Here is a 21611-nt window from a genome sequence, read left to right on the forward strand (position 1 = left end):
AATAGTGTGCTAGTAGATAGTAGGTCTAAGTCTATTAATAACATGTTAGAAGACATTAGGGTATACATTATGAAGAGATGGGCTGCCAACAGGACAAAGATGACACAGTATCATGCTTCAATCTGCCCTAAGGTTTGGAACAGATTTTAGAAGGATTCTTCGTTACGAAGATATTGGTTACCAAGGTTAGTTTTATAAACTGTCTCACTACATGATTTTAGCCATTTATCTTGATTTGTTCTAAGTTCTGTGATGTACATTCTGTGTTACATACAGGTGGTCCAGAGAGAAATTATTTGAAATTATACATATTTCAGAATTTGGCCACCAATTTGTTGTCAATGTGGACACCATGGACTGTTGTCGCAACCGGAATCGTGACGGGACGACGATCCAAAAAAGAAAACGGGTTTTGAAAATGTTTTTTGGAGTCGCCACCATAGTTTATTCTGGAAAACTATAGAAAAACCATAAAATGATAAAGCACGGTCCACGAAAACCAAAGATTGGGTTCGGGAGTCGGTTACGTGTAAGGAAGGTATTAGCACCCTACAACGCATGCCCGAAGACAGTACCTTTAATTAAATACGCGAATAAAGATGTGGTTTGCAAAATGTTTAACTATCCCAAAAAGAAAAATTTTAAAGGAACAAAATATATTTTTTTATTTTTTTGTGCCCGACAAGGATTGACCTTGCTCCTACGTATTCTCAAAATAAGAAATCAGAGTTATGTAGTTCTGGCTGAAAAGTTGTTTGTTGTTTGAAAATGTGAATGTTTTATATTTTTGGTATTTTTTTTACGTGAGAAAAAAGAAAAGGTCTCAGCATGAGGACGATGCGTGCGATCACACACGTGCTTAAACCTTTAAAACTTATATTTTTTTTAATTTTTATAAAAGGAGAAAAGGTCTTAACACGAGGACGATGTCTGCGATCACACACGTGCTTAAGCCTTTAAAACATATATTTTTTTCATTTTTATAAAAGGAGGAAAGGTCTTAGCACGAGGACGATGCGAGCGATTACACACGTGCTTAAACCTTTAAAACATATTATTTAATTTTTATAAAAGGTGGAAAGGTCTTAGCACGACGATGATGCCTGCGATCACACACATGCTTAAACCTTTAAAACATATTTTTTTTAATTTGTATAAAGGAAGAAAAGGTCTTAGCACAAGGACGATGTGTGTGATCACACATGTGCTTAAACCTTTAAAACATATTTTTTAATTTTTATCAAAGGAGGAAAGGTCTTAGCACGAGGACGATGCATGCGATCATACACGTGCTTAAACCTTTAAAACATATTTTTTTAATTTTTATAAAGGAAGAAAAAGTCTTAACACGAGGACGATGCGAGCGATCACACACGCTTAAACCTTTAAAACATTTTTGGATATTTTTATTTTTTAATTTTTATATTTTTATCTTTCATTTTTGTAATTTTTACTATAGAAAATTATAAGAATAATAATTATATTTACATAGGATTTAATAAAAATTATATTGGCCCTAAGTATTTAAAATAAAACGATAACGTAATAATGATATTTACATAAAGAGAAAAAATGCATAAAATAGAAAACAAATTAAAACTATATTTTTTTGTGATTTTTATAACATAAAAAAGGGTAAGTAAAAGTTTAAAATATACAATAAAATTAACGCATAATAATAAGATAATTGGTACAGTGAAGAAATAACAAAAACGTATGCAGTGAGAATTAAAAACGTGTATGCGGTGATCAATATGTAACAAACAAAAACAAGCAAAAAAAAAATAAAATAAAATAACATAAAAATAGAAAAAAAAAAAACAAAGCACGAGACATAGGGATGTGGGGTTAATAATTATAGGGTACGTGAAGACAATAATAGGAAAACAAACATTATAATTTAGAAAATAAAAATAAGGTTGCAGAAAATAAAATCGAAGAGAAAAGGGTGCAGGTGAAAAACCGGGGTATTTCACGGAATATTTAACTCAAGCCTACATAGGTTTCTTTCGCCTCTTCTCTTTTTTCTTTGTTCTCTTAGGTTCTTTTTTCGAAATTCGATTTTTTTTCCTCTTTTCTTTCTATTTTCTTATGCTCTTTTTCCGAAGTTCAATTCTCTCTTTATTTTTCTTGTTTACAATATGCATATTTATATACACACATTTGTAATATTATTGTGATCTTGCCTTAATGACAAATTAATTGTCAAATAGCAAAATAGGGAAATAAATGGTCTTGATTGAAGAAAAATAAATCAAATTAAAAATCATTTTTTCTTTTTAGGAAGAAATTGAATCAATATATTATTTTTAATTATTTCTTGTAATGATTGTCATAATGTTGATTCGAATTATTACCAAATAAAACAAAATTTCGAAAATATTCCAAAGTGATCTGTCATGCATTAATATTAATTGTTTATGGGTCTGCTACACCATTTTTCAAAAAAATCACGTGGAGCACCTCTCCCATTTTATTCACGTGCACCCCTTTTTTTTCTTTTTTTTTTCTTCCTTATTTCCTTTTGTTTTTCTTTTTCATTTTTTTTTTCTTCTTTTTTTCGTTTCTTTTATTTTTTGCTTTTCTTTTTTCTCTTTTTTTTTTTTATTTTATTATTTTTTTCTTTTCTTCCTTTTGTTTTTCTTTTTCTCTTTTTCTTCTTTTGTTTTTTTTTCTTTTCTCTTTTATTATTGTTCTCTTTTTTTCTTTTTTTTATCTCTTTTTCCTCTTCTTCTTTTTTTCTTATTTCTCTTTTTTCGTTTTTCATTTTCTTTCTTTTCTTTTTCCTTTTTTTTTTCTTTTAAAATTCTTTTGTTTTTCTTTTCTTTTTTTTGTCCTTTTTTTTTCAAAATGAATATAAAAAATAAAATCAAATTAAATAATAATAAAAAAAGTTAAATGAAATACTAAATAGTAAAATAAAAATTAAACATAACAAAATGAAAAATAAAATAAGAAAAAAAATAAAAACAAGTCCTATTATTTAGTCACCCGGACGAAATTGGGTGTTGACAACTACACATGTAGAAAATGGGCAATTACTGACATTCCTTGTACGCATGTCATAACATCAATGAAATTTCTGAACATCAATGCAGAAGATTTCATAAGCCACTGGTTTAGAAAGTCCACTTATGAAGAGACTTACAACACCAAAATTTACCCTGTCAATGGTCAACATATCTGGGAGGTTACACCCTATTCAAATATATTACAACCAAAGAAGAAGACAATGCCAAGAAGGCCTAAAAAGAAACGAAGATTGGAGGAGTGAGAGTTGAAGAAGAATGATAGTGAGTTAAGAAAGGATGGACAGAGAAAAAAATGTGGTATATGTAACGAGCTTGGTCACAACAAGAAAGGTTGTCCACAAAGACCTACTGCCCAATCTGCTTCTGAACAAACACAAGGCACCCAAGGTCCACCAACAGATGTTCCACTTACCTAAGAATCCATTGTGATTAGTACTGAAAGTAGTCCTCCTCAACAACCATACCCCATTGTGAATGATGAATGATGACTGCTATTAGGATGAAAGTGTTGTTGACCTTCTTTATATTTTGAACTCTAATATTTTGGATGTAATCATCTTATCATTTTGGATGTAATGATATTAAGATATCATTTTGGATGTAATCATACTTGGATTTAATTATCTTTGGATATCATTTTGGATGTAATATTGATGACAACATTGATTTTACCTTGCTTATGATGTAATTTGTCATATATATGGGATATCAGTTTGGATATGAATTGGATATCAATTTCGATATTTATTGGATATCATTTGTGTTCACCATGTCATTTTGGTAGCTATGAAGATTGATTACAGTTTAGCCCTAATAACAGTTCAGTTTGCTGGTACATTAATAACAATTCAGTTTAATAAATTGGCTTAAAATTGCTGCTAAAGAGCAACTGTACCACTCATATTTTGATAAAATACTATTTAGCCTTTGGTGGTAGCTTGTACAAGTCAGGTTTCATAAATAAAAGTTGCTCCAAACATAAAATTTTGATTTAAGTTCAGTTTCATTCCTCTGATGAAAATTGGTTGCTAAATTGGCTTAAAATTGGTGTTAAAGAGCAACTGTACCACTCATATTTTGATAAAATACTATTTAGCCTTTGGTGGTAGCTTGTACAAGTCAGGTTTCATAAATAAAAGTTGCTCCAAACATAAAATTTTGATTTAAGTTCAGTTTCATTCCTCTGATGAAAATTGGTTGCTAAATTGGCTTAAAATTGGTGTTAAAGAGCAACTGTACCACTGATATTTTGATTTCATACAATTTAGCCTTTGCTGGTAGCTTGTACAAGTCATGTTTCATAAAGAAAACTTGCTCCAAACATCAAATTTTGATTTAGAACACTTTTCTGCAAATTGGCCATTCAAATCGCCATTTTATTTCTGATATAAGCCATGATGCATACAACATAAGCCATGAAAAGCTTCATACCACATTACTGAAATCAAAAACCACTGAAATCAAAACATCCCCACTAATACAAGTTTCACCCAACTTTCAGCAACAGTGACACTAAAATTACATTGAAAATAAAGTTCACAAACAACATCCCCACTAAGATTTTAAACCACTTTTCCAACCTAAGTAAGGTTTTCTCCATAGAAGCCATTCTCATCTTTTCACGATAACTTTCTTCCATACTCATCAAACCCCCTTCTTCACCTCGTGCAGTAGCACTCCTTTCTTCTACCACTCCTTCATTTCCTTCTTCAAAGCACCACTCAAAGAAGTTGCACCCAACCAATTCGTCACTCCCACCCTATTCAAGAACAACACAAAGTCCTCCGTCAAAATCCAAAATTTAGGGCAACCCCAAAAGTTAGGGCACCCCCAAAATTTTTTTCCCCTTGTTCTTAGGTGTTCTGGCAATTCGAAACACTGCATTCTGACCACAAAAGCATGTTGGTTTTGCACCCAACCTCTTCACACTCCCAGTACTGTGTTGCATGGACGAACCCAAACATTTACAAGAGGTTGATGAACGAGACATATCCTTAGGAGCACCTCAAGAACACAATGCTTGACTACAGCTCTTCTTACCCAAGATGAATGAAAGACCTCTTCTTCCCTAACTCGACAATTAAGTAAGGATGAGAGGGGATTCCCTTAAATCTTAGGGCTTCGTCATCCTCGAAAGGCATTATATTTTATTTCACATTGACACGTGGTAAAAACAAAAATTACAACTCATCAACACTTAACGCCGTCTGCTACCACTTAACGAATGAGATACAATGTGTGCATTTTTCCAAAAATTGTGATTAAATTGAGACTATTGCAAACTTGAGGACCAAAATGAGATTAATTGACAAAATAGATTACCAGTGGAGGTATTAAGCCAAATATAAAAATAAAAATCAGAGGATTGGACTAAAATTTGATTGTTTTAAATATAATTATGACTAAAATTTGATTGTTTTAAATATAATTATTAGAACTAAATAGTAAACAAGTGACACAAACACTAACAGGTCATGGTCATATGGGTTAAGATGACAAAATAAGTCAATATAATCTATTTTAGTTTAACTCAAACCAGTTCGCAACTTAAAAATAGATTAATAATTCGTTCTATTCATTACTTTTTTTTCTTTTTCTTCAATTTTTTAATATTTTAGATCTTTTATTTTTAAAATTTGTTTATGTATATATTTATAAATAAAATATTAAAAACATATTTAATTAATATAAATATTCATTTTAAATTTTTAATTAATTAATTAATAATTTTAATTAGATAAATTAAAATAGTTATTACATTTATATGTTAAATTTTTTATTATAATTAATGGTTAAAATTTAGTTTATAAATGTTAATGAATTAAATTAAACAAATATTTTATATTTAAATATTACAAAAATATAATATAAAAATTTAATCTTTTAAATTGTTTTAATTTTAATTTTTAATATTAAAAAATAAAAAATAAAAAAATTTAAAATATTACGATTTCAATTCAATGTTCTCTCGTTTTGACAAATTGGTATATGAATCACAATCCATTTTATCACCTAACACATAATACTATCGTATCACCTAACAATAAACACATGATAAAAGCTAAAAAGGTAAAATTAAAAAAAAAATTAAAATATTACGAATTAATATTTAATTAAGTTATTTTAACAATTGACACTTAATTATTCTACAAAATAAAGGGACCAAATTAATTTAATTAAATCTATAATCGAGTCTAATTTCCAATTTGCATAAATTGCAAAAGTTGCTTTTGCCTTTCTCCGTAAGGCTTTTTCTATACGAATAGAAACTAAATAAAATTGGAATGAAATTATTACATAATTTGTCATTTTATTATGGAAATGAAGTAAATACCAAATGTGGAAACTATATAGCCCTAAAAATAAGATGAGAAACTGATTAATAAATAATAGAAAAAGAAATCAAGCCATGTTAATAATTTTTTTTTTAAAACATTTTGAGATTATTTATCATTATTTTATTGGTCTTTGAAATCAATCAATAACAAGTTATAACATAAATAAATAATTATAAAAAATTGTTAAAAAAACATTTAAAAAAAAGGTTGGTGTGAAGAATCCTAGGGCGAAATTCACTACAGTACAAAATTTGGTATCGAAACACATTCACTGACCGAGTTTCCAAGACTTGGTGCAAAACACTTGGAGCGCACCTTGTTTTGGGTTTCACCTGTGGTTTCATAGATATATTTAAGGATCCTTCTCTTCTCATACGAGGTTCAAGTTCAACAAACAAAAAACCAAACCAAACCAATTTCAGGTTGTCTCGTTCCAATCAAGAATAACCATGAGTGCATCAACCAAAGCATGGGTGGTGGCTTCAAGCATTGGAGCAGTTGAAGCCTTGAAAGATCAACTTGGTGTTTGCAGATGGAACTTTGCTCTCAGGTCATTGCACCAACATGCCAAGAACAATATCAGATCCTATGGTAAAGCCACGAAATTCTCCTCTGCTGCATCTTCTACTTCAGTCCCCTGTAAGATCAAGAGAACCAAAGAAGACTCCATGAACAAAGTCATGGAATTCAATTGCTGGGGTCCCACTACTACCAGATTCTAGATCTGCATAATTCAATCCCTTTATGCATCATTCTGTATCTACTTTCAACCTTCTTCTTCTCCTCTGCAAAAACTACTTACCTCATTCATCCAATCTTAGCTACTAAAATGGATACCAAGAAAAAATTAGCTGTATTTTCTACTACCCTATGGCTAGAGGATTCTGGATTCGTGTTAAAGTTTGTAACTTTTTTTGTAGTTTACCCAGAAATATTTCCCAATAGACACCAACTTAATCTGTCATTGACATCATCATCTACCTTCTTACTATCTCATAAAGACACCTTCTATTGTTACATAACATATGTTATTATAAATGTCCATATAGTGCATTGAAGAGACAATTGAATATTTATAAAATAAAAATATATTTTAAAATTCAAAATGTAATTTTACACTGAAAATTTTCTTAACTTTATTTTTCTTGTAATTTGTTTTTAAAATTTGTCCTTATTGTTTTATGATATTGCTTGTAAAGTATTTAGCTTATTAATGTTTGTATTAATAGTTATATTCTTTTTTAATTATTAGTCCCTGTTAAATGTCTTTTGTAAAAACTTATTCAAAATGAATATACTATTGTATGAATTAAAATAAAATACAATTATATTTCTTTTAGAGATATGTATTTAAATTATATATATTATGATTACATTAGTAAGATCGATAATAAGACATCGTGAAATTTTATAATTTTATAGAGACTGAAAATATATTTTTATATATTTAATGAAAATACAAAATAATTTTTTTAATAAAGAATGGTGGCAACAATTCTAGAAGATTAAGAAAACTAAAATAATTTCTTTTTCTGTAGAATATATCTTTTGAAAAAGAAAAAGAAAATGAAAACAGTTTTATATTATAAAAACTAAAAATATATTTTATTTATGATGTATTATGTCCTTCGATTGTTAAGTGAAGTGTTGTGTAAATTGCTATTTCATTTCAAAATATACAACTATATAATGATATAAATCGTAAAAAAATAGTAATATTTTTTTACTTAAATTACAGAGTTTAACACACAAGTACAATTAAAAATATTTTTTATAACAAAAGTAAAAAAAATAATTATGCCATAAGTTCCAAGATTATCAATACTAAGTTCTTACATTCTTTTACTGAAAGTGCCGGAAAGATCCAAATGAAAATAATTCATAAATGTAAGAAACTCAATTAAAACATTATAAATAACTTAAAGTATATTGATTGACAGAAATATATATATATATATATATATATATATATATATATATATATATATATATATATATATATATTTCTTCTTTTGACGTCTACTTTCTTCGAAAGAATCGAAGAAAGGGTGGAACCACGGATTCTTTCCCGTACGTTGCGTGATGTAACTTATGAATAAGCGTTTCATATTTTTATTGTTATTTAAGACAAACAGCGCGTACCATGAATCTTTTAGGAGACAAGACAACGTGTGGATTTTTTAAAGCGGCAGGATTCAGCTGAAAACAGGGGGCACAACAACGCCCCTGGTTTTGCTTTTCTTAAATTCCTTCCACCCCGATTAAGCCTGTGGTTTGGCATTAACCGCCTTCCTGAAAATCACTCAATCACCCACATATATATAGAAACAAACAAATCACTCGATCAACGCATCAAAACAATACATACCAATTTTTCATCAAAAAGCCATAGCAGTTATCATGAGTGCAGCAACCAGAGCTTGGATTGTTGCATCCAGCATTGGGGCAGTGGAGGCCTTGAAGGATCAACTGGGGGTGTGCAGGTGGAATTATGCCTTGAGATCACTCCAGCAGCATGCCAAGACCAACATCGGATCATTCACTCAGACCAAGAGCTTGTCCTCTGCAACTTCTGCTGCTGTTGCCAACAAGGTCAATAGGACCGAGGAATCCATGGGGAAAGTCATGGACTTGGGTTGTTGGGGTCCCAATACTATAAGGTTCTAGAGTGGAAAGTGAATGCCACACCTGCATTGTAGCCTTTCTGATGTCATCCTATTATATGCTTTCTTTGATTCTAACAAAATTTTGTCTATGAAATGGTGTACATATATGATATCCTATTAAATGAGAATCGAGGTTTAATTCTCAGCTTCTATATGCTTTGTTTCCATTTTTTATTATGTGGGTATATGGATCTGTAATTTTTAATAGAGGGCAAATCATAGAACATCAGTATCCTAATCGTGGAAAGTTAGAGAGAGGAATTGACCCGATCTGTGTTCTGATTCGCGCTTGTGCTTAAATAATTGGAAACAATCAGAAAAAAAAAAAAAAAAAAAAAGCAACACCAGAGAGGGTCCTTTTTATCAAGATATAAACAAGTAAAGGATCCAAATAACCAAACAATATTTTCATGCTACTTTGGTCAAATTACTGCCTTCTGCTTAAAATAAACCATGGATGGCAATAACTAAGAAAATCTAATCAGATCAGCCAATCTAATTCACCTTGTTTGCTGTCTTTAATTCAAAAGAGGATGTTTTGGATAGAGAAGCAAAATTTGGAAAAATCTGTTATTCCCTTAGCTAAAGACTTATCAATGAAAGAAAAACAATTTAGTTTCACTTTATTTACAGAGATATGGCTATGATGCTAAACTATGCTATGTGATAATAACATGGAACTCAATATAAGATGACATGAGTCTGTATAATCATTCGACTCTACAGTTGTCTTAAAAGTCTTCTCTCTAAGGATTTGAGAAATTAGCTAGTGTAATCAATTCATCATACACAGTCATCATATTCCGAATATTTACATCTCAATCAACAAATTTTCAATTAGATTTCGTTTCAGTTACCCAACCCAGTCATCATACTTCCAATATATACATATAAATATAGAGTAAGGCCAGAGTTAGAAAGAATCGTACAAAATCTGAACTGGGGTGGCGGTTTCTGGGAACCTCGCAAGTTTTGGACATTTAAAGATTCTAAAGTTTTTGAGAGACTCGCACACCATTTGTGCACTACTTATGCTCTTGAGTTCTGGTAGGTGCTTTAATGATAATGACACTAACTTTGAATGTGTTACTACAATAGTATCTCTGTTAGTCACATAAGATTTTTTACCACCAAAGCTTTCATAATCTATTCCATCAACCGAGATTATTTCTTCCATTGATTTGCAGTTATGAACTGTTATCTCTTCTAAGTTCGGTAGATAAGCTAACAATCTAGGTTTGAGAAGCTTCTTGATAAGGGGACAATGGTAGATGAAAAAGTACTTCAGACAAGTAAAAGCTCTTCCTGGTGGAAAGGTTTGAGCTGCAACTTCATCTTCCTTACATAGACCATGCAAATTTTTTAGGCTATAGAGTTCCAATGATTCTAAGCTGTGGAGAGAGGTGCAACATGAGGAAGAGCAAGATAAAGAAAACATGTACTCTGGTCCATCACAGTCTGCAATCTCACAGCGCTTTAAAGAGGTGGCATTTTTCAATGACATAACGTCACATAAGCTCCGAATGTCATGACATCTTTCAACCTTCAAGCGTTGAATGTCTAAAGGGAGCATAAGGGGTGATTCTCCTGTTCTGATTTTGCAATTTGAAATTATCACATCCTTCCTAAAGCAAACCTCGGCAAAACAACACCACGGAGAGTTACCAAGAGACTCTTCAGTGTCTAACTGAAGAAGGTAACTTCTAGGTCCATATATGTGCATTGTTTTCACATAGGAATTGAAATGCTGCATGTTGTACAAGTTAGCTGCAAAAGTTTCCAACTTTCTCAGGCATGATGTATACTCTACTTTCACTTTTATCTTTCTTGACCACCAGTGGAGAATAAGAAATTGGAGACTAGTCAATTTTGATACTTCTTTTCCAGATGACACCAAGTCTTTTGCATAAAGATTAAGCCATTTGAGGTTTACTAACATTTCCAAACCTTGAGGCATTTCTGTGATTGCAGTAAAAGATAGGTCCAACCTTAGTAAGGCCTGAAGCTTTGCCAGTGAAGGCATGTGCTTCAATCGCTTACAAGATGTTAGCAACAAAGCAGTGAGGGTACTCAAGTCAGACACAGATTTTGGCAAAACCTCAATATCTGTGAAAGACAAATCAAGAACTTCAAGAGCAGACATGTGAACAAAAAACGAATCAGAGATCCTTGTCAAGGATTCATTGTGCTTCAAAATCAAGGTTCTAAGTTTAGGACACCTAGGTGATATCTCTGTTGGAATTTCATGTATCCAATTACACATCAAGGAAACCTTCTCTAGGTCCTCACTCCATTCTACTTCATCAGGAATCTTAGTCAATTGCAATCCAGCCTTCACCAGGAAATTGTTGTTCTCCTTTATAACATTAATAGCCACTGCCCTCACCAAATCATGCATTTTCACCAATTGACTACCCACATAATACCCTTCTACATTGTTCATTGGTTCCACATGTTGGCATCCCCTTTTCATCATGCTAATAGCTATATGACTGCTAGCATCCTGTAGCCCCATGCATTTCTTTCCACCAACAAAATTTTCCACTTTCCCCAGAAGACAAATGTTCTCAAGCTTATTCACTATGGTGTTCCCTTCATCAAACATGGCCTCCAAACTTTTCATTCCTTTCACCAGCCCCTCATCAACAAAACTCTCTATCAAAACATCCCTGTCTATTTCAAAATCTTCAGGATACAATGCACAGCATAAGAAGCACTGCTGTACTATTTTATCATTCAAGTGATCATAGCTAAATCTCAACACCCGGAGCACCTCCATTTCCATTTCCTGGTGCTTTGCTTCTGTGTTTCTTAGTTCTTCCAGTGTGTGCCGCCACTCACAAATCTCTTCCACTCCCCTCATGCTCCTAGCCATTGTAATAATTGCAAGGGGTAAACCAGCACATTGCTTTGCAACAGATCTTGCAACCTGTTTTACTTCTGGAGAAAGATTTGTCTGTTGTCCAAGGTTGTCTACAAATAAGGTCCATGCTTCTTCCATAGAAAGAGGCTCCACTTTGACACTGTTTTTACAATTCATCCTTCGACACACATCTAAGGAACGACTTGTCAAAACCAGTTTTAGCCCATCTGCTCTCACAGGAATTCCCACCCTCTCTAGAGGAAAATGGTTCCACACATCATCTAGAAAAAGAACACATCTTTTCCTTCTCACCAAGGCCCGTGATAATCTTGCTGCTCTCTTCCTTTCATCACTTTCTTTGGAAATATCTATCCCAACTATTTTTGCCACATCGCACTGCAATTTGTGAATGCTAAATGACTTTGAGATAGTCACCCAAAACACACTTTCAAAGTTGGTGACTGCTGTTAAAAGCATATTATGTATGTGCATTAGCACACTTGTTTTTCCCACTCCTCCCATGCCATACACACCAATCATCAACACACCATCGTTCATCAACCAGTCCCATATCTTTCGAACATTTTTCTGAAGCATTGCACCTGCTAATTCTGTTGTCAACAATGCACATCCTCTTGATTCCTGTGCACTGCCCACAATACCTCCAGGGAACCTACCACGCGCCACGAGATCTGTAACTTGTCCTGTTAGTTTCCTTACTTGTACATTTAGCTTTAGATGCCTAAACATTCCACAATCTCTCAATTCCTGAACCATGCCATGCACTTCAGTTTTCTTTCTTTTAACATTTCTCAACCAATTTTCAACTTCTCGTTTCCTTTTCTTTCCATGCTCTAGCTCTTCAATTTCTAGCTCTCTGTTTATGTCATGTTCCAGGCAGCATAGCTCTTCTAGTTTCATCTCGAGCATTTGTACATTGTCGTTGAAGCCGTTGAATCCGTCGAGAATATCTAAGATTAGAGAATATATTTCACTGGTTTTCACCAAGCCTTCTAAGATTCTAGTGGCCATAACATGCTCCTGCCGCAAACAGAAAAAGAAAAGGAAGGGGAATAAAATCAAGCAGTTGGTTGCCATAGAAAGTTGTAAAAGGAAAATAAGAAAAAAGATAATAAAAATGTTCTAATTCGAAGGCTATTCATTCAGGAAACCAACTACTGCTATGCAAAAACAGTGTTTGTAAATTGTAATGGTTGAATTATGCAGTCTGCGGAGTGCGCTTGTAGAATACCATTTATCTCCCAGATTTAAGGAAACTTATTGAATTTATTAATTAATATGTTCATGTTCCTTGTTTCTACTAATTTCTCTTGAAAGGAACTATGTCTGGTATAAGATTATTCATGTAACATCATATAAGGGTATGATCTCTTTGAAAAAACTGAATTATGGAGAACCAATAAAGCATGTTATCATATTTCAAGGCAAAACATTCGAATAACCATCATGCCAACAAAATACAGTTGCAAAAGAAAAGAAGAAACTTTTACTGGTGTACATCCCGCAAGAAAAAGGAAACTGAATTTACTCAATAAAGGGCCAGGAATTAAAATAATTAAACAAAAAAGTGATAAACAGTGGAACTAAGAAGCTGATTTTTACCTGAATACAAGATTTGAATTCTTAGAAAGAATACGTAGTTCAGGTAACACACAAAGAGCTTTTTGATCCAAGGATCCTTATTCTGCGTACGAATGATAACACAATGATATATGTGCATCTGAACCAACACGACCAACCAAACATGGCGTAAGAATCATGGAAAAAAATATGAGCGTGCAAGAATGGTAGAATTCAGTTTTTGCCAAGAAACAGAAGAAGAAAAATTATGCCACACCACTGGTGTTCCAAAGTCTTTGCCGTGACTGCATGGTATTGTCTTTGAAAAGTCAGCACGTAGAAAAAACAAGTGCTGGTTAACAAGTTAGTTAGTTGGTAATAATCACCATTAGAGTTGTTCAAAACTAAACTAATAAAAAATTATATTCCAGAGTGATTCCTAATCTATACGACATGAATCAAATCTATACAAAGGATTAACACAGTCCGTCCAAAATTTAAAAAAGTAATTAATTGGTGATTCTTTTTATATATTGTTCATCTTTATCATTTTTATTTTTACTGATATAACTGAATCAAAATCACGCGCAAACACCCTAGTCACCATTGACTAGACCCAAATGTTGTTTATTCTCAGTATATTGTTTAAGTTTTTTCTTCTGCAAGATTCATTCTTTCTCAAGTGAGTCAAATGTATGAATTTTCTTCGAGTCTTGCCGTTAGTTTTGACCCTGGTTTGATGAAAGTAATTTAATGTTATTCTATCAATTTTGTCTGACATGGGAGAGAGTGCTACTATCTTGCCTAATGCTGTTTGCATTCTTGGTTTAATCAAACTACTAATAATGGATAACCATATCAAAGTATCTTCTATAAAATTAGACCATTGACTACATTAGCTTAGAGATGAAATTCACATATTCAAGTCACTGTTTAAATTTGCAATATAGATGTTGAATTTTAGAAAATATTAAAAACATGTTATATAAAAAGAGTTCATGATTTATTTTATATTATATATTCATAATATTTCAATTTTAATTTCTTAAATTAAAACTTAATTTTCAAAATAAAGGTTCATTTAAATAAAAAGATATTGTTTCAGGGTATGGAGTCGAGAACTTTACTTTTACACTTTAAACTAGTCACTTATACTATCTTTATGTCACTTTTTTCTCAGTCTTTTTTGTTCTTCCTTATGCAAAGTCTAAATTCAAGTTGTGGGTACATGTTAAAAGCACTTTGACTGTCAAGTTAGTTTTTAATCACAAATAAGTCTTAAATGTCCAATAAATATAATCACATACCTCTTTATCTTAACTGTGTATTTATAGGTTTCAAAGTAGACTTTTGATTAAGGCTAACCCAATTGCGGCCCAATATCATCTAAGTATGTTTTTATCTTGTTAATAAAGAGGTGAAATCCTTGGACCGAATGGTCACAGAGTTGGTTCGTGACCGCTCGATTTACCTAGTTGTGGATTTCCATAATTGACTTTCTATGTGGTTGACCGATCGGGAAGTATAGACCGGTTAGTCCGTATAGTACAAATATTAATTAAATATTCTTCCGAGAAGATTCCATGAATACAGTAGAACTATGTAAGTTGGGAGAAATGTAAAGCCCTTTTTAATCTAAATTTAATTAAGTTAATTATATCTTTTACACGATAAACTAATTTTAAATTCGTGTCTATGCAAGGTTTATGCTTCTTTTATGTGTGTATTTTTATGTTGGTAAATATATATTATATCAAAAGATATTTAAATATATATTATATTAAAAGATATTTAGAGGTTGAAGAAAAAAATAATAATATTTTTAAGTTTATAATTAAATTTCGAATAGAATCGACTTGTCTAATGTATATTGTTAGAATTATTTAATCAATATGAACAAATATATCTAGTATGTTTTGCAAGACTCGTTTAATTAGTGGGTGGATAGATTCACCGTATTTATAAACTCATTTAATCAACATATGGAATGAAATATGCAATATATTTTTGTTATACTATTCTAAGTAGTGTATTTATTGTCTCGTCTAATATATTTTTGTTAGACTCGTGTGATATTTTTTGCAATACTTGTCTAATAAGTGTATGAAAAGACTTGTCTAATCTGTATTCCTAGACTCGTTTAATCAATGCATTGACAAACTCTTCTAATATGTATTACTAGACTTGTCTCGTTAGTATATGAACACACTCGTATAATGTCTACTACTAGACTTGTCAAATTAGTGTATGTTCAAAACTTGTTTAATGTGTATTGCAAGACTCGTCTAATCAATGAATTGATAAACTCGTCTAATTTGTATTACTAAACTTGTCTAATCTGTGTATGAAAAGACTTGTGTAATTTATTTTGCTAAACTCGTGTTAATAATGTATGGACAAATTGGTCTAGTGTTTGTTGATAGACTTAACAAACCAATGTATGGACAAACTTGTTTAATGAGTATTCTTAGATTCATCTAATCAATGTATGAATTGAATTATCTGATGATTTTTTCTATACTCGTTTAATTATGGTATGGAAAAAGTTGTCTAATAAGTGTTTGTTCAGACTTATCAAAGTGTATTACAGACTTGTATTATATTAATATACTTGTCTAATTTGTGTTTAGATAAACTTGTCTAATGTATATTGATATATCATCTTACCATTGCTTGTTGTTGGTAGACTTGTCTAATCAGTGTTTGGACATACTCCTCTAATTCATGTAATCAATGTATGAAATGTCTCGTTTAATATATTTAGCTAAGTTTGTCTACTAATTGTATAGACAAACTCATTTAATGTGTATTGTTTGACTTGTTTAATCAGTACATTGATAGACCTATTTGATACTTTTTGTTATATTTGTTTAATAAATGAATGAAATGACTCGTCTAAATTTTTTGCTATATTCGTCTAATTAGTATATGGACAAACTCATCTAATGTATATTGCTAGACTTGTCTATTGTTTTTTGTTATACTAATCTAATTAATGTATGGACATATTAGTCTAATGTGTATTGCAAAACCCATTTAATAATTTTTGTTATATTTGTTTAATTAATGAATGGAATGGCTCGTGTAACATCCCAATAATTATAGTATTAAATTATAATAGATTTCTTACATCATTGATACAAATGAACAATTGATGAAAGGAGGAATAAAAGTTTTCCTCATAATTATACAAACCATAACTCAAAAATATACTTAATACAATCCAAACTTAAAATAGAAACTAAAAACATAAGTCTTGTCCACATAAACTAAACACCGGTGGATCCTCCATTTAACACCTGCTCTATTGGAAATTCATCATCTTCTACTCACACCCACTGGATGATCATCATTGAGAGAAAACACACAACATAAAATAACAATCAGAACACAAACATAGCAAGGGTGAGCTAATGCAAAAGGAAACAACATGGTATATTTAAAGCAATAACATAATGTTAACTCTCTATTTTCCCCTATTTTTCTATGTTAATACTCTTCTTTAAGGTTAGTTTAGCTTTTAATTTTCTAGAATTAAGGTAGTTTAGAATAATTAGGATAAAAATAGGTTTTTGATAGAAATAGTGTTAATTTTCTCTTTTTAGTTAAATAAAATAAGTTTTTAATAAATAGGTTATCTTACTTCTTAGAAAAATATTCAGAAAAATTCTTTTTGCTATTATAGGGTTTCATTCTTTAGTTTTACTATTTAACCCCTCCTTAACTCTTTTCCTTTTGCAGATCAACCCATGGTCAAAGGGATTAAAAGTCTGGTCAAAATAAGAATTGGGTTGATGATGGTGGGCTGGTGATTAAACTAAAGCTTTGCAAAGAATTTGGAGTTTGCTGAATTGGGTCTGCTTGTACTTAGCATTTGGGCCGCTTGCGCTTGCACATCACTTCCGTTGCTGTTGAGGATTGAATGGTTGCTTGTCTAATGAGAACGCATTGGAATGGGTTTAAGTGAAATGGTAAGTTTCATTGGCAGCTGCTGCAATGGGGCTAAACTTTAGTGCAATGACGGCGTTTTACATATGTTGCCTTAGAAGGGTCTTGGCCCAAAACTTCATTTGAAGAGAAGTATTCCTTCATTCCAGCAAAAGAAAAAGGGAAAAAGAACCGATAACTAACTTCGGAAGCTTTTCAAGCGTTCTTCAACTAATTCTGCTTCACTTTGCTCTTCAATCGTCATTGGTCTGATCAACATCTTGGGCTGGCCTCCTTTGGACCTTGGAAGCTTCAGTCATATTCTTCTGGGCAGGTAATGCTTCTTCTCTGGGTAAGTGGCATGAACCCTAACTTTGGAAGACATCCCTGGGAAAGGAAAAAGGGAAAGGAAGCACCCAAAGTTAGGGTTCATGCCACTTACCCAGAGAAGAAGCATTACCTGCCTAGAAGAAGATGACTGAAGCTTCCAAGGCCCAAAGGAGGCCAACCCAAGATGTTGATCGGACCAGTGACAATTGAAGAGCAGAGTGAAGCAGAATTAGTTGAAGAACGCTCGAAAAGCTTATGAAGTTAGTTACCAGTTCTTTTTCCCTTTTTCTTTTTTTTTTTTTGTTCTTTGAACTCTCCCTATAAAAGGGAGGTCTTGTAATATAGAACATACGGGTGGTGGGTGATAGGCACCATTCCTAGGTTTACGGTAGTGGGTGACAGGAGCTCCCTAGGGTTTTCATTTTCGTCTAGTTTCGTTCTTGTATTGTAGATTCCGATACTCTTGGACTGTTGATCGAGTAATCACGGTGGTGACAGTCCGTGATCTTATCGGTTTTGCTTCCACAGTGTTTTCTACTGTAATTTTCATTCCTCTTTTAATAAAATTTCCATTTCTGCTTGATTCTTTTATTGTGATTTATGTTCTCTGCCTTTATTCGCTTTCTTGTGATGTTTAGTTGAATCTAGGGTTAATTCCATTGATGTTTTGTTTTATTGCATTTGATAGTTGAATATAGATTGAAATTTTAGGTTCTGATATGTGATTTCAAGTTTAGAGTTGACATTTAGTCTTTACATTCTAATATTGACATTTGAATTGCAATTTTTTTATTTTGTGATTCTCATTTCTAGTTTTCAATATGATTCTGCCTCTACTTTCTTTCCTCATGAATTTTTGCATTTCCTAGCATTTCTTTCTTGTAAATTTACTTTTTGTAATTGTGTTTCATGTCTTGTAGTTATAGTTGTTAGTTCTTTAAAGGATTTTTTTTTATCTGATTGTGCTTTACTTTCTTCTTTGGCTTGTGTTGTTATTTTTTTAGCACTTAATTCTTGTCACTTCACCTTCTGAAAATGCAGTTTAATTTCTCATGTTTGATTTGTACTTTTTTCTGTTTTGCATGCTTAAAATTAGATTAGGATGATTTCCTTTAGCATAGTTTCTGTTAATTTTATTAGTATACCATTATTAGGATATGTGTCATGCATTGCATTCTTTTTATTGTTTTCATTCATTCATTAACTATAGTTGGATACATTCATTACTAGTTAGTTTTATTTCCTTTTTAAAGTTCATTTTATTTTCCCCACCTAGCTTTTAGTAAATAAATAATTAGGTTCAATTCTACAATTTCTAAACTTAATAAGTACCAAGTCCACGGATTAGACCCTAGGTTGCCCCTATACTACATTAGTGGGGAATTTAGGTTTGTTGAGATTTTAGGCGACAAAAACCCTTTCAACACATAATTCCAAACTTACAAGTCAAATAACCTAATCATGTAATAAACATATCATAATCATCATAGACTTGACTCATTCGGATAATCGTATGAATGTCGAACTCTGAGTGGGTTCTACATTTGTAATGATAATCCTGCCGACTTTTTCACGACTACCACACAAGGTTAATCCTTTTCTACTCTAACTCTAAATCGATCCACGGATAAGGATTTCTCACTCTCCACCACATATCTTTCTATCTCTATGTGAGATTGTGACTATTGAGAGTGTCAGAATGAATCCCTAAGTCGGAGTTCCTACATTCATACATACAACACTTGACATATAATCAACAAGAAGTCCCTCCTTGGAACTATTTTCCACACTTTCCATTCATAAATGTACATTTCAACATACAATATATCACAACCTTTAATAATATCTCAAGAATAACTCACTTATATACAAACCTTTGTACACTATAACATGAAAACATCACATAATAGCACAAATTTCTTTATGACCCCTTGATTCTAACACTTAGGTAATTCAAACAGCTTAGAGACCTTCACCAATGGCTCTAGAAGGGTCAAAAACCCCCCAAAACGACCTAAAGAACATCCAGAACCCCCAAAACCACTAAAAACAAATTCAATAACGTGCAAGTGCGCCCAAGAACGAAATAATCGACTATTTATGATTTTAATCGATTATTTATGATGTTAATCGATTAATTATGATTTTTAATCGATTATCTATTACGATAATCTATTATCATTGCATGATAATCGATTATTTGCCCATAATTCAACCAGGAACGCATTCAAACAGCATATAAGTCTCAAACACTTCTTATTTTCGCAAATCCTTGTTCACAGTGATATGAAATCATAAGTTTTCACCCTCATAACATATAAAATGATTCCAAAATCTCCTTTCATCAAGAATTATATTCATCAAACACTATGCATCAGAAAATCAAGATCACACATAACATCCTAACCTAACACCAAATTTTCCAAGAGATGGTTTTCAAGCCAACACTATGAATCCCTTCATTCCTTAACCATAACTCTTCTTATATTCTTAATAATCATCCTTATACATCCACAAATTCTAATCCATCATAAATCTAACCTACTCATACACGGAAATTATCCCCAAGTATAAATTTTTACTTCATCAAGTATATCCACAGATTTTCATGCTCTACTCATCATTTATCCATATTTGAAACTAGAAATTAAACTCATCCAATCAACATAAACTCAAAACAATCCAGATTTAACTTAAGACATAATACACTATGGATCCAATCATTTCAACCTCAACAATTTGGAAAATTCAATAAAATTAACCATTCCTATGCAACATGTCAATTCCAACTTCAGAAAAACCAAAGAGATGGGTAGTGTTCCCTACTCATCTCATTCAAAGCAGAACATGAATCCAACAATCATACATATCATAAATCTTACTTAATCATCCATCAATTACATAAAATTGAAGTTTAAAACAAAATCCTACAAGTCCACCCAACAATCATATGATCAAGTACAATTCCACAACTAGACATCATACTATAAAAATATAAAATTAGCTCCCCTTACCTCTTCAAGATCTCCTATCCAAGTCTTGAATCCTTCTCCAAGAATCGGGACACACTCTAGCCTCCTTGCACTCCAAGGACTCTCAACTAACACTTTCTCATGGATTCTGCAGCATGGACTTAGCCAAAAACCCCAAAAATGCATAACCACCCCCTTCTCTTATTCAGATCTGCCAAAGTACAACCATGGTCCCTCCCTACCATAAACAAACATTTAAAACTGAAAAAAGGGGGTTTGCCCATGCTCCTTTCCATCCCAAAATCTCGTAAAGTATGGTCTGTGGGGAAATTCCTCCTCTTTCCACGTTCACAAAATGTGTTTCAGGCTGTTATGTTTCAATGTCTGACGTAAATAATCGATTAAAATAACTGTTAATTGATTATTTTGAGCTTAGGAGCCTAAAATGCAAATTCCTCTCTGGAATAATCGATTAATTTGAGTTTTAATCGATCAACTAATCGATTAATATTAGTTTTAATCGATTAAAAATGCAACTCTCGAAATAACCCTTTTTCGCGACTTATCCAGCTTGGTTGAGACCCTTTCCGAAGTCGGAATTACGCGTATGAGTACTCGAATAAAAGTTCTTCAAGTTTACTACCCAATGGAAAAATAATCAACCAAAAATCTAAAATGTACAAAAGGTTATAAGTAAAATACTAAACAATGTCAAAGTTGATAACATTGTATTTTGCAGTATAACTTGAACTTTTGTTACAACTTGTTACATTTTGAGTTTCTTAGTCTTCTAATGATCCAAGACTTACATTTATCCTTTGAATTTCAAGGATCTTACAGCTCATCTAATAGTTTTTGTTATACTCGTGTAATTAGTTTATAGATAGACTTGTCTAATACAT

At 31.9% G+C, this 21611-nt stretch overlaps 3 protein-coding genes across 3 annotated transcripts; 2 read left to right on the forward strand and 1 right to left on the reverse strand.

Moving 5' to 3' along the window:
* Positions 1-6626: 6626 nt before the first annotated feature.
* On the forward strand, positions 6627-7370 carry LOC106780304. Its single transcript, XM_014668579.2, has one exon. The coding sequence runs from the start codon at positions 6820-6822 to the stop codon at positions 7090-7092; it is 273 nt and encodes a 90-aa protein (XP_014524065.1). The 5' UTR covers positions 6627-6819; the 3' UTR covers positions 7093-7370.
* Positions 7371-8568: 1198 nt separating this feature from the next.
* On the forward strand, positions 8569-9186 carry LOC106780302. The gene has a single exon (XM_014668577.2). The coding sequence runs from the start codon at positions 8771-8773 to the stop codon at positions 9035-9037; it is 267 nt and encodes an 88-aa protein (XP_014524063.1). The 5' UTR covers positions 8569-8770; the 3' UTR covers positions 9038-9186.
* Positions 9187-9324: 138 nt separating this feature from the next.
* On the reverse strand, positions 9325-13816 carry LOC106780295 (probable disease resistance protein At4g27220). Its single transcript, XM_014668572.2, has 2 exons — positions 13523-13816; positions 9325-12940 (listed from the first exon to the last, which is right to left on the reverse strand). Exon 2 carries the CDS (start codon positions 12929-12931, stop codon positions 9950-9952), a length of 2982 nt encoding a protein of 993 aa, XP_014524058.1. The 5' UTR covers positions 12932-12940; positions 13523-13816; the 3' UTR covers positions 9325-9949.
* Positions 13817-21611: the final 7795 nt, after the last annotated feature.

The sequence above is a fragment of the Vigna radiata genome, unplaced genomic scaffold (assembly GCF_000741045.1).
Source record: "Vigna radiata var. radiata cultivar VC1973A unplaced genomic scaffold, Vradiata_ver6 scaffold_170, whole genome shotgun sequence".
NCBI lineage: Eukaryota > Viridiplantae > Streptophyta > Magnoliopsida > Fabales > Fabaceae > Vigna > Vigna radiata.

Coding starts and splice junctions, on each gene's coding strand:
- LOC106780304 (XM_014668579.2), top strand. CDS start 6,820: ATGAGTGCATCAACCAAAGCATGGGTGGTGGCTTCAAGCATTGGAGCA.
- LOC106780302 (XM_014668577.2), top strand. CDS start 8,771: ATGAGTGCAGCAACCAGAGCTTGGATTGTTGCATCCAGCATTGGGGCA.
- LOC106780295 (XM_014668572.2), bottom strand. CDS start 12,931: ATGGCCACTAGAATCTTAGAAGGCTTGGTGAAAACCAGTGAAATATAT.